At 44.1% G+C, this 25414-nt stretch overlaps 1 protein-coding gene across 9 annotated transcripts in view; it reads left to right on the top strand.

Moving 5' to 3' along the window:
* sox5 (SRY-box transcription factor 5) overlaps nucleotides 1-25414 on the top strand; it is a 247941-nt gene that overhangs the window by 202396 nt on the left and 20131 nt on the right. For 8 of the 9 annotated variants that reach the window (XM_028570609.1, XM_028570608.1, XM_028570607.1 and 5 more), the window contains 4 exons: nucleotides 4926-5098; nucleotides 6479-6547; nucleotides 15395-15521; nucleotides 18663-18748. In XM_028570609.1, coding sequence (XP_028426410.1) covers nucleotides 4926-5098; nucleotides 6479-6547; nucleotides 15395-15521; nucleotides 18663-18748 — 455 coding nt within the window. The remainder of the gene's footprint in view (nucleotides 1-4925; nucleotides 5099-6478; nucleotides 6548-15394; nucleotides 15522-18662; nucleotides 18749-25414) is intronic. The other variant, XM_028570604.1, reaches the window with a different exon arrangement.

Here is a 25414-nt window from a genome sequence, read left to right as displayed (position 1 = left end):
AAATAAAAAAATAGAAATTCAGCTGTAGCCCCCCTCCTGTTTACATCAAGTATGATGGGAAAACCAGTAACAAAACCTTAAAACATATCCAAAAGTGAAAGAAAAACCAAACGGTTGAAAAATTTGTAAAAATCAGCTTTTTTTGTTCTAGTCTTAAGGCTTGGAATGTCCCATCAGCGTTGTTCTTGTATCTTTGTAATACTAACTCTTTACTCTAATAAAATACATATATACACCAACCCAGTCTCACGGCAGTTCGTGAAATGGTCACGTTATTTAATCTATTGATTTGTGTTCACAGGGACGTTTTTGTCGTTTTTTTCGTGGTGGCCAGCACGAAAATGTGAGACCGTGTTGTATACACACAGGGGAAGAAACCCAAACAATTTTACAACCCCTCACATATGAGTTGATGGCATTTTCTGAGTAGTCCAACTTATACTGAAAATTACAATAAATGGCATGCCTAGGTAAGACATGTAGTTGCTAGGCCATGAACCTGTAATTAAAGGGTATGAAATCCAAGGAAAACAGCCTATGTTCGAGGTTAAATTGAACAGAAATTGACTAAATTCAGTTGAACTGAACTAAAAATGATCTGAGCTGCCCTGAACTGAACCAAGCTGGCCGCCTCGTCCCGCGTTCGACCGACATGTCAAACAGTCAATGACGTCTCTGCAAGTCCATCAGCTCTGTGTTAATCTCAGTGTTAATCGCCCATTCTATCCACACCAACCCTTCTTAACATCCAAGAGCGAGACAGACGGAGCAGGACAGAGGGCAGGAAGTGAAACAAAAAGGGAGCTGCGCTGTGAATATGCGGGAACAAAAGTCAGCTAGAGAGAAAGAGAAAGTGAGGGTGGGGGGGGAAAAGACGAGGTGAGAGAGGTGGAATAGTCTGGCTATTATTCCCTGTAACTCCAGGGCAAAGCCGCCGTTCTCCTCCAGTAATTGAGCTTCATTAGGAAGCAAAGCAATATGTAATCAAAGAGCCTTGCGGAGCGGCGTGGCCGTCGAGATGGGGGCTCCATTGATCAAACCCCCTTTTCCCAGCTCCCTGCCGAGCTGACATTTCTGTGTAGGGGCGTCCCGCTTGGTGCACCACACACCAACAGCTGGGAAGCAATATCAGGAGAGTGTGTGTGTGTGTGTGTGTGTGTGTGTGTGTGTGTGTGTGTGTGTGTGTGTGTGTGAGAGAGAGTGCGTGCGTGCGTTGTACAGTTAAGTCCATGTGTGTGTCTTAGACAGTGCTTACATAACAATGTGTGTCTGTGAGTGACGTCTACTTGTACCTATGATAAGATACCAAAGATAGAAATATATGGAAAGTGTTCTTACACTTTTTTTTTTTTTTTTTCTTCATCGAATTCCATTGAAGAGCTTTTTGTGGGGGAACAAAGTGATTTTGAGCCACAGCCTCCCGCTTTGTCTGCATAGTGAGAAGCAACATTGGTAAATAGGCCCCATGCGGTTTACATAGCAAAACACACACATACACACTCACAAGTATGGAACTCATAGCAACTAGAATACATAAAGTGTCATTAGCATCAGATGTGCAGCATGAGATAGTAGAGAGTGACAGGAAAGATTCATCTCTTAAACTCTTGTTTTCCTTTAGAATTGCTCCTCATGCTTCTTTGCACACTGTGCGGCAGTTTTATGTACACTATTGACTTGTTTCGGCACTGCGATGAAGCTCAACAATGTCACACTGGGGGAAATATTGAAACCCTAAGATTCTTTATTCCATCAAATTGAAACATTCTGGATGACTTTTGCATCGTTGTTTGCAAATTTTTCTCAATCTTGTGCCCAGAATACCTGGTATCTTTGGAAACGTTGTAATCTGAACTGTAATTTAAGGTTATTTGGGTTGGAATTAAGCTTGGCTGCACAACATGAGCTTGTAAACAGGATTTAAGAGGGTAAAGGTTGCGATCAAATTCACAACCTCCAATGCCACTAATAGTAAGACGCTGTCAAGCAACTCAAGTAAACTATTAGGAAAATCAGGTTATTGCAAATCATGTAGTAAGTGCTTTAATCAAACCTTCATTTTATTACCTTAATCTTACTTAATTTGATTAAATACCATAATTGTGTTATTGTGTCCGTGTAAATATATACTGAATTTACCCCTTATAGTTCCAGACTAGTTTTTTTTCTGTCTACCTCGGTCTACTCTTCTCCCCACTTCTTCTCTCCTCCGCCGTCATGTCTGTGTCTTATCCTTCTCCTCCTCTCTCTCCCTCATTCCCTTCCCCCTCAGCCATCTCATCCCCACTCCTCCCTCCTTTCCGGGGACGGGTTATCAATGCAGCCGGGGTCATTAATTAGCACTGCAAACACGGTGACAAGGGTTACATTGTTACAAATTGGTTAATTACGCCGTGCACGGGTGTGTGCGCGAGGAGAAACCAAAGAGAGTTGGTGTTGGTTCGACAGGTTTGTAGGTAAGCGCAGGCCGCAGCAATCTGCCTTAGGAGGAATGTGTGCGAACCGATGGAGGAAACCAGTTATCGATCCGCCCTGCCTGCCTCGCAGCAGCTGAGGAAACAAGCCGGCGCGAGCTGATTTATGGGGCGACCGCAGAAATTCTGAAAGTCCAAATAGGAGGGTAAGAGAAGGGAGAGACAAGGAGGGGAGTTTGTAAATCTCGTCTCAGTTAGGAAGCGTGTTGTTTTCTTGGATTCTTCCACTTCTGCAAATACTCTGGTTTACTGATGAAAGATCCACAGCTGAGAGGGGGATTGGGAGCAGCTTGTAGATAGAGAACAGACTGCTTGTCTTCGTTTTTCACACACCTAACTCTCCCGGCTGCTGCTCAAAGGAATGGCCTTCCACCTCAAGATACACACTGTTTTGCACAAAAGTACTCAATTTTACTGTGTTTGCGTGCGTGCGTATGTGTGTGTGTGTGTGGGGGGGGTTAACCCCAACAAGAACCCCCTACAAGAAAGACTCACCTTTCACCTTTGCAACCCCCCTTATCCTTTTTTTTTCTCCCCCTTGCCCCCTTCCTCCCAACCCCTTCACCCCCCAATTGAACAGGCTAACGTTTTTAACACAAGGCTCTTTCTTGTCTTGGTCAGCTTCGGCTACACACACACACACACACACACACACACACACACACACACACACACACACACACACACACACACACACACACACACAAGCACGCTCACACACACATTTCTGGCTCTACAAAGGTGGGTCTGTGAGTTAGGACAGCGGCGTGTTTATTTTTCCAGCGGCCAGTGCTCCCGACAGTTGCCTTTATTGTTCATTGTTGGCGGATGGATGGAGTGCGGGGGGAAGTGAGGGGGTGGGGGCGTCGGTGTGCAGTGGGGGTGCGGGGGGTGGTATAGCGTGAGGTGGCAGCTACCAACAGTGAGGACAAATGGATGGCTCTCACCTTCCCGAGCGGTCAAAGGGCAGGTCAGCAGCCGTGGCTCCTCGCCTTTTTCCCTGCCATCCTCTCTTCTGACTCCCCCTTTCATCCCCCTGTTGTGTTTCTCTTTCTTTTCCTCCCTGCTTCCCTCTCTTTCTCTCCTTCTCTCTTCCTCATCTGGTTTGACTGGCGCAGGAATGTGGCCCTGTTAAAGGTAGCAGCTGAAGAACAATGGGGGATTGTGCTATTCCACACACGCACACACGCACACACACACACACACACACACACACACACACACACACACACACACACACACACACACACACACACACACACACACCAACAAAGGCATGTAGGCAAACATTGGTACATAAGACCAGACATGGGCGCACACACTCATACTGATTGTGCCTCGGTGTGCCTCTTTATAACTACATCCTGTTGAATGATTTAGGCCGTGTGTGTGTGTGTGTGTGTGTGTGTGTGTGTGTGTGTGTGTGTGTGTGTGTGTGTGTGTGTGTGTGTAATGGAGCTGGTATGTCAGGATCTGAGACGTCAAAGGTCAGGCCATGCTAAATGTGAGCAGGAGGTTGGCTGACTGCAGAGTAAACACAGTCCAGACACACTCGCCTTCTCTCTTTCTCTCTTTTTTCCTCTCTCTTTCACACACAAACACACACACACACACACACACACACACACACACTTACACAGTCACAAAATACAGCTTGATAGCTACAGACCAATCTCCATATTTACCTTAAATTCAGTTCCAATCAAATACATTTAGATTTTACTTTCAGTTTTAGCATGATATGTAATTATCAAACCTGGCTGAAGATTTCTTTTGTTTGTTAAACATATGAATATGGCTCACATTTGCTTTGCCACCACATTTTGCCTGTTTACGAGTGTTTCCTCGGCCAGATTTATTTTCTTTATTTCAATAAGGCAATAAAGGCAGTGATGGATGTGGCTTGAGTAATCACTGCTGGCCCTCTGTGCCCGGGAAAATAAGTTAACATCTGGTTTTACAACTCTGCAGCGCACATACGCACCTTCCCCTGACGTGCCCCCTCCTACCGTCCAGAGGCCCTAACCAGTCATATATTAGGTTGACCAACAAGCCATGGATAGCTTTATACTGCTTTGTTGTTGTTCCTTCCTCCTCTGTCCCTCTTCTTCATGCCTCTGACCTCTAACCTCAGCCCAACAATCCTTTCTGGCCTCCGGATAGCCATTACAAACTCTCAAAGAAGAAGAACGGTGCAAGACATCTCAGCTTTTTGATCCTCTTACATTTACATCTTTTACAACTTCTTCTGTGATATGTATGTATAATGGCTGACACATACTGTACATTAACACGTAGAAAATGTCCTTTTATCGCTGATCAGCTAGACATTCTTTTAAATGATGAAAGAACTTTCATGGCGTAACCTCAACCGAGTCTTTCACTTTTCTTCAAAGTGCTACCATCTCACCTTTGACCACTCTCTTCCACTCCCCCCCTCTCACCCTATAGGTACTGCAGACAGCCTGGCGGAGAAAGAGCGCCAACTCATGGGCATGATTGGCCAGTTGAGCAGCCTGAGGGAGCAGCTCCTGGCGGCCCATGAGGAGCAGAAGAAGCTGGCCGCCTCGCAGATGGAGAAGCAAAGGCAGCAGATGGAGCTGGCCAAGCAGCAGCAGGACCAGGTACAGGGGCACTGCATGTCAAGGCCTTCGTTTGGAAACACTGTAAACTGTATGCCTACGCTGCAAAACAAATCCATCCTAACAAGTCATTTAGTCTGACTGTACAGTAGTGCACAACATTAAAAAAAACTATTTGTTATATCACTTATTTCCTATTAAGCCAGCACTTTTCAACAATTTTCCCCATCTGTAGATATCTTGTTTGATACCTTATTTTACAGTAACAATTTCATAGGTTTTTCCCCACTGTAATGCCACGAAGGAAAATCCTGTAAATGTATGTGTGCCTGATCAGTAAACAGTAAACAATGGCACATGATTGGATACTGATTTGGAGTCACAAGTTATAAACACACACGCACACGCACACACACACACGCACACACACGCACACACACACACACACACACACACACACACACACACACACACACACACACACACACGGACACTGTATAGCTTTCACACAGCCAGAGACATACGCCTTTGGCAGCTTGAACACAGGGACATTGCACAGGAATAAGCTGAGGGTATGTAGTCCTAGAGCGGATGTAGCGCAGACATACACACACATGCTTACACACATACACACACACACACACTCCAAGCTCCCAGGCGACAGTCTGCCAGGTATTTGCATAGAGAAGGGTTTCCCTCTTTGTTGTGCTTTTTAGCTTCTGGGAAGCTTGGGTTTGCGAAGGGAACACACACACGCACGCATGCACACACACACACACACACACACACACACACACACACACACACATGCAGAAACACAGCTGTAAGGACGATTCACCTGTGACAAACACAATGCCTTACAGTGCCCTTGGCTGCATCCCGTACCAGTGTGCAGCGAGTCTGCCTGTACTGTGTGTGAATACTGTATGCTTGGGCTTCTTTTCCACTCTATGAGCCACTGTAGAGTTTCTCTGCAGAAGTTAATTACATTTCAGGCTGCAGAACAAGTAAGAATAAACAACTGGCAAGCTTAAGAAACAGAGTAAAATGATATTACAAGCATTAAAACGGTGCAAATAAATGTGTAAAAGTGACAAAATCTCCCCAAATTGATCTTAACTAATAGATTTGAATTCAAAATGTGGACTTTACAACATTCCAGGCAGTAAGTGTGTCGTGTGACACAGTTGTCCACTTGGCTGTGAGCTGAGTCCAGATGAGATGAGCTTTTTAATATTTCATACCAGGGCATCGACCCTCTGTCGTGCAACTGGGGCCTCAGAGACCTGCAGATGTGTCGCATCTCCCACAGGCCCTGCACACACACACCGAAGCACACACACAACAACAACACGTGCACACGCTCCCACACAAACATCGTGCATATACATTGTAATAATGTGTTGTGTTCGCCGTCCTCAGATTGCCCGGCAACAGCAGCAGCTTCTGCAGCAGCAACACAAAATCAACCTCCTGCAGCAACAAATCCAGGTGAGGCCCGTGTGTCTGTGTGTGTCCATCCACATGCGTAGTCATGTGTGTGTGTGTATCTTTCCAAGTGTTTGTGTGGATGTGTCCTGGTGCGTGTCTGCATGGCCCACAAAGGCAATTTTGTGATTGTGATTGTTGCAGCTTTTCTTTGCTCAGCCATCAGCATTTGGGACCTTGAAGCAGGATTGACTTACATTAGCCCCTCCTCCTCTTAACACACATACACACACACACACACACACACACACACACACACACTCACTCACTCACTCACTCACTCACTCACTCACTCACTCACTCACACATACACAACCTGTGTAATCACGTGAAAGTGGTCAGTGTGGTTGGAAAAATCAGCACTAGTATAGTATGTACGTTTTAAGTCTTTATTATATAAATCAATGTTTGCACGTCAAGCTGGCAGTGAAGTTCATCTTTTCCATATTTATTCCATTGTGTCCGAGTGGCGGTAGGGGTGTGTTCACAGGCAGAGCAGTAGATTGGCTCTGATTAAGCAACGCTAACGTTGTACAGATTCAAACTAGGCAACCAAGCCAGTGAGAAAAGCCAAGAAGGGGTCGGGAAGACGCTCAAAACAACGCTGACAATAGGTTAACCCTTTCTGTGGTTTCACCTTCTAGCCAAAGAAATGTTAGAATTAGATCTCATTATACCTCCTTAAGTGTTTATCATGGCAACCACAAGGTAGCTAACGGACATTATTATTAGCCATTCACATTTTTTTCCTCACGAGAGCTGATTTTTTTACCCTTCCTGGGTCAAATTATACTTCATATAATTTGGATCCGACCTGACTCGGGTCTGAGGTTGGGTTGTGGTTACTAAGAACTGTGTTTGACCCTAATTTAAGAAATTCTTCTTTCATTAGAGCAGTGGTACTGTCACAGATGGAGCAAATGAACATATTATGATATTGAGAAGAATTTAAGTTACGTAATCAATTGATTTAAGTCACATAGTTACCCCTGATCTCTGGCTCTCCGGTGTGTACTGCACAATTATAAGAACAAATACAAAACATAAATACATGTGGTGTTGTACAGTACATATAATTAAGCACATTTGGTTTAATTTCAGCTTGTTTTTTTCTCCCCCGAGCAGAGGACTCGTTATGTATCACTCTGCTTTTTGTCAATCACCTGACATCTGCAGGAGGAATTCCTTTCACCAGGAAATACCAGGAAATGCAAACTTAGTTGACTTCTTATTGGCAAAGGCTTCGTTATGAACAAGATGTTAAACAGATCTAATAATGCAGATTGTAGACAAAGTGTATAACCTTGTATAGACCAAAATAATCTGCAAAGTAAATCAACTCAAAAGTCCCTTTGAATGCGAATCTGTGTCTTAAGCTTCAGAGAACTTGGGTGGGTATATATGTAACACTTAAAAATGGAGGTATTGTCCTTTTGGGTGCTACACTGGAGCCTCTATCTTGGTCCAGGTGGCTTGGAACGAATAGCCCAGGCCTTTGTAAAAGCAGATGACACTGAATTTTGAGCTGAGAAAGCCGGGCTTTGTATCATAAAGAGACACCCTGTCCAAGAGGGAACACACACACACACACACACACATTCCCTTTCCCCCAATAGTTTAGCCATACACAGTTTGTGTGATAAGAGACCTTGTGATAGCATGCGTGTGAGACGTGTGTCTATGAGTGTCCGCGACTCTTTGTAAAGCAGCTGTGTTTATTTGCTTTGTGCGAGTTCAAATTCTGAATTGTTCGGGTTTTGTCTTTCTGACAAAAAAAAGAAGTCTGGTTCTGAGGATTTCTCTGTGCATTCTCGAGCGTCCATTTCTTCATCCACGCATACGTGCGCGCGTGTTCGCCACAGCTGTGTGTGTAAAGCTATAAACACGTCCGCTCATGATTCACTCCCTGACGACCCAGCGGAGACAAAGCTCTCTTTTCCCATGACTTTGCAACCTTTTCCCAAACAAGCGTTGCTCCATTGAACGGGCCCAACAATAGTTGCTCACAAGCAGGGGCAGCTGTAGGCAGCCTCGTTAAGAGAGGGACACAATCAACAGGGGCTCATCACAGGAGCACAAAAACACACACATTCACGTATATCACACACATCAAAGTGCGCACAAACACGGACAAACATACAAAAATGTAGGCCTTCGCACTTATCGCGAGCAGTCACAGAGAGCGCTGCACACTCGCCCGATGATCAAACACACACTCATCATCAAAGAATTGGTCGAGAAATACACTGCTTAATCATTCATGAAGAGATTGTCCGCACAATCCCACAATACAATGGCCTGCCAGAGAGAGGGCACCAGGTTCAGTGTGTGTGTGTGTGTGTGTGTGTTTTGTGTCTGTATGATAAGCCCCTTGTGATTGCATTTCCCCCTAACGAGGCTCTGAGTTCAGCTGTCCCTTCGTGTGCGTGTGTGTGTGTGTGTGTGTGTGTGTGTGTGTGTGTGTGTGTGTGTGTGTGTGTGTGTGTGTGTGTTTGTGTGTTTTGTGTGTCTGCGTCCTTGGCTTTGTTAGCCACCCTAACCCCCCAAAGGCCTGTGAAGAATGCTTTCAACCGTCCACTTGGAAGAGGTGATGAAATGAAACGAATAATCAAGCTCATGAAAAAGAGAGGAGAGTGACACACATCCCTCATAAAAGGAGGACAAATTATTTATTGTCCTCGCGTCCGGTTTCCTATTTTTTCTCACCCTGAAACCCAAATCAAGCTAGTGATATGCGTGTCAGCGTCCGCTATTTGGGCCAATGGGCACTCGCCGAACGTGGCGCGAGCCGACAAACAAGCAAGTTAATTTACAGAGGCGGGCATCACGGCAACACAAGCTAATGACATACAGGACACACATGCACACACAAGTCATTAGTCTCCAGAAGTCAGCGATTGGCTACTTTATCGCTCTCACTAATTGATTCTACCTGGAATTATCCATGAATTAGCATAAATTATGATGCTTTCATTTTGTGCCAAGTCTTGACCCTAGATTTTCCTTTAATCTTAAACCTAAACCCAAACAAGACCAGGAATTAATGATCCCTACTTTGGACTACATTGTGCTCAATCTGAGGGGATAACATAACTTGCTCTCTACCGAATTACAAAAACAAGAGCATATGTGCACATGAAGACACACATAAAACACACGCACACACACACATGCACTCCTACCCCCTGCTAGGGGCCTTCTTGTTAAGCTCGAAGGGGTGAGCACATTTCCTCAGACTTCCCTTTGCTTTGCCCCTCGTCTTCTCTCATTCTAATTAAACAACTTGTCTCCGAGGCTCCCTCCGGTGTCGCCAGGGACGACTGTTGCCGCTGTGCGGGGAAGCGCAACGGGGATGAAAGGAGCTCACCTGCCGCGCGGCTCAGGGCTCACCTCGAGAACACGCGCACATTTTTCGTAGAATAGAGGCAGCACAAACACTCACAATGTACTGTACATTGAAACAGTGGGATGAGGGGACACGAGTGTGTCCTGCCTAATGAATCAAAACTCACTCAACCTAACCACACACGCAGACCAGTGTGTGTCTCTGCTGGCTGTCTTCCTTCTCATCAAGCGCCACCGTCGCTGTAGCTAGGAGACAGCGAAGCAGACAGAGAAGGAGGGAGAAAGAATCAGAAAAATGAGTAAAGCCACCTGATGCTTTGAATAGTGTAAGAGAGGCCAGACGCGCCGGCGACAGCGGCTAACAAGCTCTCTATTAAGGCTAACCTACATTGGTAACTCAATACACACAGGCTCACAACCACACACACCCACACACCTCCATGTGTATTACCTGATGCAGTCATAAGCACAAGACTTTGTCCGTGTTGAATATTTTTAATTCTGTGCAACAAAAGGAGAAAAACAAAAGCAAAAACCCTAAAAAGCTTTTCATTCATTTCCACACACAATTACAATAAATCACACACACACACACACACACACACACACACACACAGCACCTCTGTACTCTGTGCATAGGAGCGGGTAACCCAATTGCCTGTGTAATTGTTTAATCACTCCCATTACACCGCAACCAGTGTAATTTGTGTTTTTCTTACACACTTTATGTGTCAATGTGCGCACACACACACACACACACACACACACACACACACACACACACACACACACACACACACACACACACACACACACACACACAATTTTCTCTAATGTACTCACACACACACACACACACACACACACACACACACACACACACACACACACACCTGTGTGTGTGTGTGTGTGTTTGTGTGCATCCCAGCCATTGCAGAGCCATTGGGACATGAACCATGGCCCTACATTCACAGCAGGCTGGCCTCTAATAGCCCCTGTCCATAGAAAGTTAATGGGCTAATATTAAAAGCCAGCTATCGCTCTCTCTCTCTTTTTCCCTCTCTCTCTCTCCAAATTAATTATTGGTTCTGTCGCTCGCACGTCCCTTCTTTAGCAATAGGTCATCCAGGTCTTGCATTAATTGCCGGAGCATATGGTCGCCAACAGATTTTAGCTGTGGGACTCGCACTTTAGCGGGGGCTATTTTTTTCGCACGCTCAAATGCGAGCCATATTGTGCGGCGCTGGCAGCTATTGTTCGGCGCATTAACTTCATAGAGCTAATTACTCCCCAATAATAACTTTACCTTGGAGTTTTTAGCGTGCCGCGTGCCAACCAACCTGTTTCGCACCCCATATGTTAATTAGCGGCCACATCTTCATTATGCCGCAGCGGCGCTTTAAGTTCAAGCTGTGCTGCCTGGCGCGTGGTGAACGCAGCATCGACTCGCTGCCAATTATCCAACTCTTGCTCCCCTCTCCGTCTCTCTTTCTCCCTCTCTTGTTCATTCTGTTCGCTCTATCTGCTGTTTATTTCCTGGGAAGTTCTCTTGCCATAGTGGATTGTCGACTTATTTCTTTCTTTCTTTCTGTCCTCTTTGCCCCAGTGAAAGTTCTCAAGAAAAAGTTTCACACTTATATATATATATATATATATATATATATATATATATATATATATATATATATAATTATTTTTTCATTATGAGTGCTTTTCTTTGTTTCACTGATTAGAGGATTTTTTTAGATTAGTTCCAGTTTTGTTTGTTTCAGGTTTCTTTTTTGGATCTGGAGAAGGGGTTTACAGATAAAAAGGGGAGCACGTCGGCAGCCTACAGTAGCAGCGGTGTGATGTTTTTTGTCTGTGTGTGTTGTAGGTTTTCATGTTCGCTTTGGGCCTGATGTGAAAGAGAAGCTGAGGAGTGCGTTATTCCCCAAAGTGCCTGCTGTTTCAGATGTGCCTTTTCCCTTTATGTGGGATCTGGAGATTTGTCTGATACTGTAGTTCTCTTTCTCTCTCACCCTCACTTTCTTTCACAGGCTTTTCTTTCCTCCTGTCAATGCATCTCTTTGTCTCTGATTCTAATTCTCTGATTTGGGAGAGCTCTCTCTCCCTTTCTTGTCTTCCACTTGGTTTCAAAGTTTACGCTATGATCACGAGGCGAACACAGAGCTCATAATCCAATTTAAGGTATTGCATTATTTTACATCCAATATGAGGAGAAATATCAGATTAAGTCATTTTGTACATGGTAAATCAATGTAAACAGGAAGGAATGCACAGGGGGGCCATGATGAGGGAAACTCTCCCATATCATATGATCAGCGGGTGGACAAACACCCCCCCCACCCTCAAAACACACACACACACACCACACAGAGTCCTTGTTTCTCACAGTTTCACTCAACTTGCTCTGACCCATGTTTTCTGCCTGTGTGTGTGTGTGTGTGTGTGTGTGTGTGTGCGCGCGCGCCAGTGACCATGGTAGGCAAGTGGTGCTGCTCATCAGCTCAACAGCTGTTACACATATATCCAACTCTCCAACTATTATAACCGCTCCATATGGTAGGGAATGATCCTCCATAAACCATTCTCTGTCTTTCTTTCTCCCTTCTGTTGCTTGATCTTCTTATCCCATTGTGGAGGCTTACATGTATTGTGCAACAGTTCTGTTGGCTGATTAATATCTTCTTATTGTGTGCAGTCTTTTTGTTATGAGATAGAAAATGAGACAGATATAGGGAGGAGAAGACATTTTACAATATCTTCATTTTCCTTTGTAATAAAAGAAAGCAAAGCCATCTGCACACAAACACCGACAGCCGTCATACAATATATGTGCCACAGCTTCTATGTATGTATGTATTACGGCTGCCACTACTTCTCCTCTCCTCTCCCTTTTCCTCTCCACTTCATTCTTTTCTCCTCTTCATTCTCCAATCCTTTCTCCTCTCCTCTCCTCTCCTCTCCTCTCCTCTCCTCTCCTCTCCTCTCCTCTCCTCTCCTCTCCTCTCCTCTCCTCTCCTCTCCTCTCCTCTCCTCTCCTCCCTACGGTACATTACAGTATTGCTAGCCAGCTCCACTCCAGCATATGTCCAATTATGCCTGAAAGGCAAAGCGGAACTGTTCTGTCTGTGATTCGTCCCCGCGGGGGTCCTGTCCGAGCAACGCGCTGGAACGCCTCTCCCTTCTGATCGCGCGGCACGGCGGTTTATGGTTAACCAAAATGGTGAAGTAATTATTGTTTTTGGTGTAAGGGGGAAACAGGAGTCGCTTGAAGAGAGCTGTATTCCCCTGCGCTGTGATAGTTTGATTACAGTGCTGCTGGCTGCCGCATGCCGACACACAGGAGCAGGCGGAGGGGGAGGAGGAGACATGCTCACACACAGAGATATATACACACACACACACACACACACACACACACACAGGTATTTACAGTACACAAGCATGCATACGCCCAGGGAAAATTGAGTATACACACACAGGCAGGGAAAGCTGGGAGCGCTGTTAACAATGAGAGACGGCCACTCTCTCTCTCTTTCTCTCTCTCTTTACCTGTCTCAAGCACTTTAAGTGTCCATATCACTGAGATATTACCTGATTGTACTGCGGCTCCACCGCATCCTTATGATTGTGCAGCCATTTCCATCATTCCAGATCAATTTTCCCACATCAAACAGCTTTTACCTGCCCATTATCCTATTCGGCCATTACCCCGCTGCCCTCATGGCAAAGTAAGAGAGGGAGGAGGAGGAGAGAGGCGATGAGTTGTAAAGTGGGAGCAAAGTGCTTTGCAACCTGGAAAACCGGTCAAAGGCCGAAAGACCCATTTAGGGATTTGATTTAAAGGTGCCCCACTTTTATACATGCTGTTTAGTTTACTCGCCATGTGAAGTATTAGTTAGCCTTTGAAAACAGGTTCTGGAGGAGCTTTCTCTGTCAAATGCCCTGTATTCTTGTCCAAAATCAAATACACTCTGTCTTTCTCTGCTGATGCACAAGAGTTGTGAGAAAGTATATTTTGAAGAGTACTTGTAAGAAACCTACAAGCAACCTGTGAATTGGTTAAAAAGGTTGAATCTTATTAAGTCCCAAAAGACATCACAGATGTACATACAATATTTTTGTCTAAAGTTAGTCCCCATACACCTGTTTTTAAGGCATTTTTAAATTTGGTGTAAAAAGTACATGAGTAAAAAAAAAAAAAAAAAAAAGATAAGTGTTAGATAAGTAATTACATTGCAAGACCTGCCTCTTCTTCTTTTTAATCATATTTCAGTACAATGTAGGCGTAGCATTGTTGTAGCATTGTATTTTTACCATGCCCAAAGATTCAAAAGCAAAACTGGTGGCCAATGAAAACACCACATTGCATGTTCTAACTAAGTTAATTAAAATAACATAATGTACTGTAGCTAAAGAGTTACTGGGGCTCTGTTGTGAATGCAATCTTGTTGCATCCAACACATTGATTTTCTTGTGTTGACTTTTTGGAAAATTTGCACAAAATTTGCCTTGAGCTCCTTCCCTCTCTTCATATGCGTGCTTTCTACATCATACCAGCGTTACATCTAGGCTTCACAGCTCGATAAGTGTCCTTCTTTTCCTCCTCGTCTCACCTTCTTCCACTCTCCCTCACTTCCTTTCCTCGTCTTCGCCTATCCTTCCTCTCAAACTGTCAGTCAGTCCATCACACGCAAGTCTTTGTGCGTTGTTTTTGGCAGAACGCTGTTTAGTGCAACCATCTGTCTCCTACTTCTCTATTTTTCTGTCTCTCTCTCTCTCTCCTTCTCTCTCTCTCTCTCTCTCTCTCTCTCTCTCTCGCTCCTGTCATCTCTGCCAAAGCCACCCATCGGAGGAGCTTTTTTCTTGCTTCTCCTTTTAAAATCCTGGAAACCTTGTGAAGTCGTATGGCTCTCTGCCGACGGGCGAGAAGAGAGGGTTGTGTGTATTTGTGTGTTTGGGTTGTTGAGGGGGTTGATGTGGGGAGAAGGGAGAGAACATCATCTTCCAAATAAAAGGAAAAGGCCAGCTGTTGTGCGAGTTTAGTGAACTGTTCTCATAACTTGCTTTTTGTCTTTGAATCCAGAAAATGGTGTGTGTGTGTGTGTGTGTGTGTGTGTGTGTGTGTGTGTGTGTGTGTGTGAGACTTTGTTAGTGTCTTTGCAGACGGATGTCATATGCGTGTTCCATATGTACGCCATGAATATATGTATATGTGCCTGAATGCATATGATTCTGAGAAATTATTATGATGTAATTCAGATGTAACTGTCTTCAGAATGATACTTAAGGATGTTCTGGAATCAGTTACACAGCACTGTTGTTGGCATTATTGTGAACATTGTTTTCAGTGCATGTCTATGGGTGGTTACTGAAAGAGATGCCAAAGGTGCTCATGTTTTCTTCTCATTTTCCTCCCTTCTTCCTCTTTTCCTCCATTCACCTTTCCTTCCTTGCTCCTTTTCTACCCTCCCCCGCCTCTTCTTCCTCCTTCATCAGCAGGTCCAGGGCCAACTCCCTCCGCTGATGATTCCCGTCTTTCCTCCAGACCAGAGGACTCTGGCAGCGGCTGCAGCCCAGCAAGGCTTCCTAATGCCCCCTGGCTTCAACTACAAGCCTGGCTGCAGTGAGTAACGTCCACACATACACTCATAAAAAGGTGCAACTTTCAGTGTAAAAGTACTTTTTATGTGTGATGTTGCAACTCTTTTTTTCACCAAACAAGGTAGAGTCTGACCGTTTTTTCCCACACAAGGAGTCGGATTGCTTCCCAAAAGACAAGCTCGCCCCTACAACAACATCTCTCTCTTAATAGAAAAAACAGTCCAAATACACCCTTCCTGTTTACACTCTCTCTCTTTATCTCCCTCGCTCCCTCTCCCGCTCAGTCCTTTTGGCTCCATCCTTTTGTCTTGTCTTTTTTTTTTTTTTTTTTTATGCATAAAAGCAACAAAATACAGGCATCCTGCAGGACATGTTTTTTATTTTTATTTTTTGGCTATCACGCTCCGGCTGTGTGGCAATGTGTTGTTTACCATGATAGAGAGAGAGAGACAGATAGAGAGAGAGAGAGAAAGAAAGAGAGGTGGGTGCTTGCCAGGGGATGCTGGGAATAAATGCACGGTTGGGGGGGTTAGCAGAGGGGGGTGGGGCGAGAGGGGGGGGGGGTGGTAATGTGACCTGCCCCAGGTTCTCCTCACATTAACACGGGAAGCAGCCAGAACATGTTTCCAACACAGCCCACACACGCACTTACACACATAGACACACACAAACGTCCAGGCAGCCAGAGAATGCTTTGCGATATCGCAAACACACACAACAAAAAAAAAAAAATACTTTGACACAGATATGCGAGCGTGCACACGAGCTCGTGCACGCACAGCCCCGCTCCCCCTTAGAGTTTCACAGCTTCCCAAACAAGTCCATTCCATTTTAATTAGTGCCATCTTCACCCACGCCCACTGCCCACGTAAATACCCTGTCAAGTGGTGGGCTTGTCTTTTCACTGCCTCCGCCAACTCCAACCAGACTGGCACTCTGCGCCAGGCTGAGCCGCCCCTGAGAAAACTCTCTGGCAACTTTCAAAGTTGTTGTGAGTTGATGTAGTTTGGTGCTGCAGCTCTAAATAGGACATGTGTAGCATTGTGTTTCGACATATTCTCACGGCACTTCATAGCTTCAACGATATGAATAGATTTTTATCCGCACGTTATGGATATCTGTGCACTTTGGACAGTAAACACAATTTCTCTGTCGTCCAAGCCATTAACGCAACATGTTAGAGCAAAAGATACTGTAAGTGTTTCACTTTTGTGAGGATGTATTGAAAATGAACAGCACTGCATGTTAAGGTACTGTTCATGATTTACTTCAAAAGCTGAATTTGAAGCTGTTTTTTATTTTTTATTTCCAAAACTTGTTTGCTTAAATCATTATTATTATTTTTTTTTAACAGAAAACGTATGTGCAACTCAGCTCAGTTACTGAAGACAAGTATTTGAGAATGCTGTTGATCTTAAAGCCTGATGACATCATCAGGGTTAGTTTCTCTAACCGAGAGCCCCGGAAGACATTACCCAGCTCTTTTTACAGGTTTAGAAGTACTCATCATGACTTTAAATCTGTGAAGTGCCCCTTTTAAGAATTTAAGAAATGTAAAATTGGGCCCAAATTGACACCAGAGGAAAATTGATGGCGTTTTGCCTCTCACTTCTCTCTGTCTAGCTCCCTTATCGTCTCTTTTGTCAGTGAGAAATTTCATCCGGGCCCGCCGATCTCGCTGTCCCCAAGCCAAGAGCAACATGTTTGCTTTCCTCCGTCCTTCTCCCTTTTGTTACAGCGACCCCCAGGAGGAGCATAAATATCCACCCAGCTCATGTTTGTCTAGGGAGCGAGGAGAAAAGACCCATCTCCTAGAATACACAGTCCTGAAATAATTCTTGAATCCCTCCTGCCTTCCCCTCCTCGCTGGAGAAAAGAATGTCTCAGCTTTGGGTTTTTTTTTGTTTCGTTTTAAACAAACCGAGTTATATGGGAAAATATGTCGGAAGGAAAGTCTTGGCTTATGCCAAGCACACACACACTTACACAGGCACACACATAGACACACAATAGAAGATATGGCCAAGAAGCTGACCGCTGTGCTGAAGGTTCAGGTCAAGCCCTGAGAACATTCCCAAGTGTTTCTCTGTGAAGAGTGTCCTCGATGTGATACCAGTATGAAAGTCTGACCTCTGTGTACTGTATTTTGGTTAGTGGGCATGGCCAATAAAAAATCAGAGCTGTCACAGGCAGGTTTAATTCAATACAAAGATATTTACGTACAATATTCCTCCTCTCCTCTTCCTTTCCTCAACCTCCATCTCCTCCTCCCCTCATTTTGAACCTTTCTCTTCCTTCTTTTCTCTCTCTCCCTCAAAGTAATTACAGCACAGCCTATCTGCACCTGGTCACTAATAAACCGCACTCGTCCTTTTACTCTGTCTCCTTCTCCCTGCACTTCTGTCATCTCCTCCGCCCTGTTCGTCAATCTATCTCTTGATTTATCAGTCCTGACAGAGGGGAGGGGCGGAGGGGGGGGGGTAAAGGTGGAGAGTAACTTGTGAAGAGAGAAAGATGACAACACGGAGGACACAGGGATTAGAAAGTGGGAAACAGGGACGAGAGAGACTGAAAGCAGCCCTCTCCTAACAAAGCAGCAGAACAGACCGTTGAGGGGAGGGAAAAGAGAGAGAGAGGGAGAGCAGCAATCGGCAATGGCGGCTCTTAATTACAGCGCTGGGCCCAGCTTTATCAGAATCCCCTCACCTCGCTGCTTCTTTGTCAGGGGGTATTAAGGAGGAGGACACACAATCAGGCTTTTCATTAAGGTCCCACCGGCAGCGCACACAAAGGACGGCTTTAACAGCTGCAGAGGGGGACTCAGGTGGTGGTAGTGGTGGGGGGAGAGTGATGCGTGAGGCGAAGGGAGGAGAGGGACGAAGGTGGGATGACAGGGAGCAGAAAAACAAGAGGGTGAGGGGAAGGGGAGGGGGGTGCACAGACAGAGAGAGCTGGAGGATGAGGTAGGGGAAGGGGAGATAGATTGAGGATAGGGCGAGGGATGAGGAAAGGTTGAAAGAAGAGAGGGATGCTACAGGTGGAAAAGGAGATGAATGAACGAGAGATGGAGGACATGAAGAAGGGGATCCTAGGGTGTCAAAATGCACCAGAAACTATCACTGACGTGCTTAAAAACGGTGTGATCTTCTGTGGTTTTCCTCAGGTGACCCGTACCCTCTCCAGCTCATCCCAACAACAATGGCTGCTGCTGCTGCTGCCACACCAGGCCTGGGACCCCTCCAACTCCAGGTAAGACTACAGCATCTGCAGATGACATCGTGGAAGCAGATTTAGAGAGAGAAAAGATACAGTAAATAAAACGATGACAGCAACAACCAGAAGTCTTTGACTAAAACAATTCCTTTTCCCTTTCACTTGGCTGTTGCCAATGGTAATAAACCCCCTCACAGAGTTCACACCACATACTGGGGGCGATAATGCAAAGCTGTCACTTTCAGCCAATGTGTGGACAGTGACGTGATCCCATAAAAACATGATCTTCATGATCAGAGCTCAAAACTTACACAGAAGTGACAAGTGTAACCCTAGCCCTTGGCTTTGTCCGGCAATGTTCAGATTGACTGTCAAAGCTAATGTGTGGGTGATGCTGAAGAGATTTCAATCTCTTTTAACAGCACACAGGCATCTTTCTTTTCTAAGTTGTCATCATGATCGAAATGATTATTACTTCTTGTTCCACAAGCACCTGAACGCAACAACAAGGAAACCTTTTTAAGCATAATCTACTCTCATCTTTTCAGTAGAAAGAAAATTCTGTCCACTCTGATGAATTACATATTTTAGGCAATCTTCATGCCTCTGAAATCAATTTCTTCATGTACTTACTGAAAGGAAACAAGTGGGAAAACCCTCTGTACAAAAATTTAAGATAATTACTTTTCGACTTGTAGGTTGTTTTTTTTGTCTATAACCAGCAAATGCCTGCAATTAGGTTAATCCAAACAATTATATATTTTTTTGCATTTTTGAGATGACTCTAGAGGTCTAAAACTTAAAAAAAAAAAAAAAAAAAAAAAAATGGCACAGAGGTGTGCTTGTTTTCTCTGCTACTATGTCATAAATTTGGAGGCCAAACAGTGAAAAAGCAGAAAGAGATGACAGGGAGAAACCAAACCACAGAGAGGGGAAACAGTAAAAACAAAATGAGTCAACATCTGTTATTTCGATCATAAGGAGGATGAGTCTGACTTTGGTCCTTTTCCTGTCTGCATATTTAAAATAAGTGGCCTTTCGTTTGGTAATCCTGACCCGACCGCTCGTACACTCACTCTCTCGCAGACAAACACACACGACTGGACCTCATACTTCCACTCAGATCCACGTGGGCTTTGGGGCCCCTTCTCCCAGGGGTTAAGAGCCTGCGCAAGCGTTCCTCCCGCCCCACCCCCCCTGGGTGCCTGTCTGAAACACATTAACCTCCAGTGTTGGGCTCGGCCTCTGCACAGGCTGCCCTCGTGTCTCCTTGACACGCATTATGATAAAATATGACACACACATGAATGTCTGAGAGAAGCAGCTGCATTGACACACACATTTTCCTGCACATCTTTTTCACTTACTGTTCACATACATGGGAAATTATGTGAAAATATGGGTTAAAGGTTAGGCAGAGTGTGTGTAGTACATTTGCACCTGTCAGCCAAACGTGCCGCCCCATATGCTAGACACTGCAGGGAGAATAGAAAAGCTGTGTAATTCTATCATGGAGAACGGACCCCGCTGTCGTCACTGATTTCATTATTGCTGTGTGTGTGTGTGTGTGTGTGTGTGTGTGTGTGTGTGTGTGTGTGTGTGTGTGTGTGTGTGTGTGTGTGTGTGTGTGTGTGTGTGTGTTTAGCCTGAGAATAATGTCCTCTGTGCTGTTATCACTGCTTCAATCTAGCCGTCCATATGTTCGTCTGTGTTCAGAAACACTCAATCTCCAGTTGAACGGCTTTGTCCACCTTGCAATTGGATTTTCTGTTTCTTTTTTTCTTTTTTTACCAGCAGGGAGGGGTGAGAGGACACAACAAGTGCAAAAAAACATCTCACTAGCAGATTTCTTTCTTACAATCCTCTCAGACAAACACAATCACACACACACACAGTCACCCATTGAGATTAAGGCCTGTCAGAGAGAAACGGATTTGCCCAGGCTAACACAAGTACAGATGTCTCAATGTGGATGGATTTCCTTTGGGATCGTCTCTGCACCTTCATTTGATAAGGAGGTGTTTCTCTTGCAGAGACGAGACATGACAGTTTGCTCAGGCCTCGGGTCGCCACGGCAACACAGTGGTTTGGCGGAGAGGACACAAGTGAACCCACTTAGCCGAGACACACACACAGGGATATAAAATGAAAGATTTTCAGATAGAGTACACAATGAACTTTGCAGCTGCATTCAGGAGTGCATGGAAACATGCTGACAGATTTCGACACTTGAACTACACATATACACACACATTAGTCATTGCAGTGTAGTTGCATTTCTCATAAATGCTATGTCATGCATTTCCTCCCATACACCTATGAAATTGCACTAAAATGTTGACTTTTCAAGATCTATGTTAAACAGCCATATTTGAAGTTTAAATCTAATATTCTTTATTTTTCTGTCAAATTATTATTATATATTACATATTATATATATTATATTTGAAAAGGTGTCAACAGTCCAAGATGAGTTGATTTCTTTCAGTCCACCACACATGGAACACACATGTGACTGTGGGTTTCTTATCTCAGGCAATGAGAGGATAGAATTGAATCTGGTCCAGGCCATGACCTTTGGTGCCTTAGTACTTTCAACAGGCTTTAATAGACTCACTTGGGTAACTGGTACAATGGTGCTAATGTGGGCAGCCAGTATTGTCTGCACACATCTTCATACACTTACTGACACAGTACACAACATTAAAGCTGCACCAGGTACGTTGCTTGTGACCACAAATGGCTACGAAGTGTTTACATTTTGACAATATTGCTCCCCACAAATGATCTAATAGTCTTTTTACTCATCTGAACAATGTGCTTGGTAAATTACTTTATTTATTTACTTTCCTCTTAAATTTTGATTTCATACATTGCTAACTTCCTTGTAATATAAAAGAAAATCACCAAAGGATTAAAGGAGCACTACAGGAATTTAGTTCTGCACTTTTGAAGTTGGGGGACTTACAACAGATAGATATTTAAAAAAGAATAATAAAAATCCAAGCAGCAGAGCCGTAGATATCCTGACTTTAAGTCTCAATTCATATGCACCATAAAAACTGAATACTGCATTTCCCATAAGGCAACTCAACTGCATCTTCTGTTTGAGCCTCCCTGATTGGTTGCATGCTTGTCTTTTAAACACGTCTTCTTCTTTGTGAACAGGATTGACATAAAGGAGATAATTAATAAGGAACAATGGCTTTCGCTGTGATTACACTGGGGCAAAACTGTATACATAGAAAGAAACATTCTTTGGATAAAAACTCAACAGCACAGCTTTGATTTAAGTGCAGTTCTTTGAAAAAATGTATTAATCTCTCAATGATTTAAAGCTCTTTTTACGTGTGTAAAACATCCTCCATAGAAATCAACAGAGAAGCTCTTATATTCAATAGAAGCTTAACACAGAATCCTTCACAGATGGTTTTCAAGGCAATGGAGGCTTTAGAGTGTACAAGGTTGGCATTTAGCATCTTAATCTGGGAGATGAGTGTGACATTGTGCATTAGAGCATGTTAATCTGGCTCCCTATTGACCATTGATGTTAGAGGTTAGAGGGAGAGGGGGACAGAGGACAAAACAGACAAGGACAGAATGACAGAAGGTAAATGAGAAATCAATCGAGCAACTCGTTTCTCCACAGAACCTTATCTGGAGGGGAGAAAGAGTGCAGCAAAGCATTTTCTCAGATGTGAGAATTGCTTCAGTGTTGGTATCTCCCTTTTCTTGGCCTTAAAGGCTTCTTGGAGTTGCAAGGAAATGCCATTTTGTGATAACAGCATGGGATCAATGTGAAATCAATAGGCAGCAGAGATAGGTGACTATAGTTAGGCAAGTTCTGCCTTAACCACTCCGAACACATAATGAGTAAAGGCAGCGTATAAATCCTCTATGATATCATTACTGTAAAATTCTATTTACGTATTGTCTGCAACTTGTGATGAAATTCCCATAACTAAACATTGCAAGTTTTTTTTTAATTATTTATTTATTAACCTTTATTTTACCAGGAAATAATCCCATTGAGATTCAGAATCTCTTTTTCAAGGGACTCCTGGCCAGGACAGCAGTATAATAGTTCCATATTTAAAAAATACAGTAAAAAAAACAGACAACATAAAACAGAAAAAGACAGGCAGCGCTCAGTAACAGCACATGTGCATTTAGTACTCAAATAGTCCTTTATCCTAATTTTAAACCGTGTCGTTGTTGGTAGGTAGTCTAATTTAAGATGATTCTGCAATTTATACCAGGATGAGGGTGCAAAAACTTTAAAGGCACTTTCACTGAAGACAGTTTGCGTTCGGGGAATGTCATACATGATTTGCCCATATGATCGAAGTTGTTGAAGTAAGAGCACAAGTAATATCACTGCTATCAGAAAATATAAAGTGAAAAGTAACTTTTTTATATTCTGTTTTAGTGTTCTTTTAAAATGTCTAAAGCCAGCACAAAGAAAAAGTAACCCAAACACAAAAAATCCCCAGTTTTGTTGTTGTTAGTGTTTGCCCTTGAGGCTATGCCATAAAGGCACTGTATAAGGAAGGTAATGTCATCATTTTATTTATACTCTACTACTGGATTCATCTTTGATGTGTTGTTGTGTTGTTGCTTTGTTTAATCACAAACACAGTTTCAGTTAATTGAGAACAAAGGCATTTCTTTGAGCACCAAAACACGCTGCAAGTGAAAAAAACATGAACAGACAGACAGACAGACAGACAGACAGACAGACAGACAAGAATCCATTGAGATCCATACAATAGTTCTCGGTGTCCATGTAAACAATAGAGCTCAGACTACTCTGAACTCTGACAACAAAGACCAGGCTGGCTGGTAATCTGACTAAAGCTGCAGATTATTGACCAAGACTCACTCACTCTCTCACACACACACACACACACACACACACACACACACACACACACACACACACATAGATCCCCCTCTTTAAGATGACAGGAGAAACAGTACAACTAAGAGAATTGACACAGTCCAGTGTGTGAATGTAAGCGCACACGCGCGCACACACACACACACACACACACACACACACACACACACACACACACACACACACACACACACACACACACACACACACACACACACACACACACAGTGTCAATAGCACTAATACCAACAATCACCCCCATGTCTTCACTCAGAGGAACACCAATTCACCTCTTGTCAATAGGCTGCACATGTGACAAGCACGCGCTGACCACTACACATGCTCACGTGCACGCGCGCACATGCGCGCACACACACACACACACACACACACACACACACACACACACACACACACACACACACAGGGACACTCAGCAGTATGCCTGGCCAGTCAGTGACATTTAAAATTCCTTAGTCTCGTCCTGCCTGTACGATGCCATTCCCCCACCCCTCCCTCATTGTGTTTTTCTGTGTGTGTGTGTGTGTGTGTGTGTGTGTGTGTGTGTGTGTGTGTGTGCGTGCGTGCATGCCCTTGTGTGTGTTCACTCCTCCGGTCACCCCAGGGGGCTTTGCGCTGTCACTTCCTGTTTGTTGACTTGCATGTCGTTGTGGCGACGCTCTGGGCACGCTCCACAGTGCCTCTGTACCGTTTGTGTGTGTGTGTGTGTGTGTGTGTGTGTGTGTGTTTTTGTGTGTGTGTGTGTGTTATTGCTCGCCATACCCATTGAGCTTTCTTTGACTGACGGGAGCTGGCCTTGTAATGGAACTCAATTCACTCCGCAAATAAAGAGGCCTTTGAATCACTGGTCCGAATATGGCAGGATGCACACACACACACACACACACACACTGCCTGTGGTCCACTTGCTAGGGGGTTCGGCTGGTGGGGAAGGGTGGGGGGAGGGGTGTTCATGCTCGGCTGAACCCTCCTCACTCTCTCTTCCAGGAGCCACAGTGCAGCTAATTGAAGAGAAATGAGCGAGCGGAGGCTGATCTGATCTCAGCGAGCCGGTCCTCCGCGCCGTGTAGCTTGCCAGAGCATGACCCGTCTCCCGCTGATTTGCACATCAGCAGCAGCAGCACATTCCGTGTACTGTATGTACCTCAATTATCATTGTTCCCCTCAGTATCCATAACAGTGGCAGATGCTGACACTCTGGACACGGGTTGCTTTTCAAAAGGAAGAAAATAATGATAAACCTATACTGTCGGATATTCAGTTAAGACATCCCATTTTTTTTATCTTTTTAGAGTGCTTGTGACAAAACGCTCTAAGGTGCAAGAAGGCTGAAAGAAATCAAATATGGAGAAAAGAAGGAACAGTCACTAGAACTTGAACTGAAGAGCCCTCTTTTCTCTGTAAATGTCCATAAACTTAGTTTATTGAAATGAATATTTCTTTAATGTAAAGCATCCAGGGATGAAGTTACTAATCATCCTACTTAGATTTAGATTCAGGATGCAGTTCATCTTTTTGGAATGGCAGGTATCTCATTTAAGAATTAATCATAGCTATAGAAAAGATAGAAAATGATAACTGAAAACTAACTGAAAATTGCTGTTGCAGTGTTGGATAGGAAATATAGTTGTTGCCACATGTGAGTGACAGTCAGGCGGAGAAAAAAAAGTACTTCTTTGTGTGGTGGAGCATGTGTGCTGCCAGTTTGAATGGCTCATTTTTCTTTCTTTCTTGTTTGTATAAAAAGAGATAATGTCTTTATTTAAGATAGCAGAGGAGAG

Source organism: Perca flavescens, chromosome 23 (genome assembly GCF_004354835.1).
Source record: "Perca flavescens isolate YP-PL-M2 chromosome 23, PFLA_1.0, whole genome shotgun sequence".
NCBI classification, from domain to species: Eukaryota; Metazoa; Chordata; class Actinopteri; order Perciformes; family Percidae; genus Perca; species Perca flavescens.
Note: the sequence above shows the minus strand (reverse complement) of the source record. Positions and strands in the feature narration are given on the sequence as shown.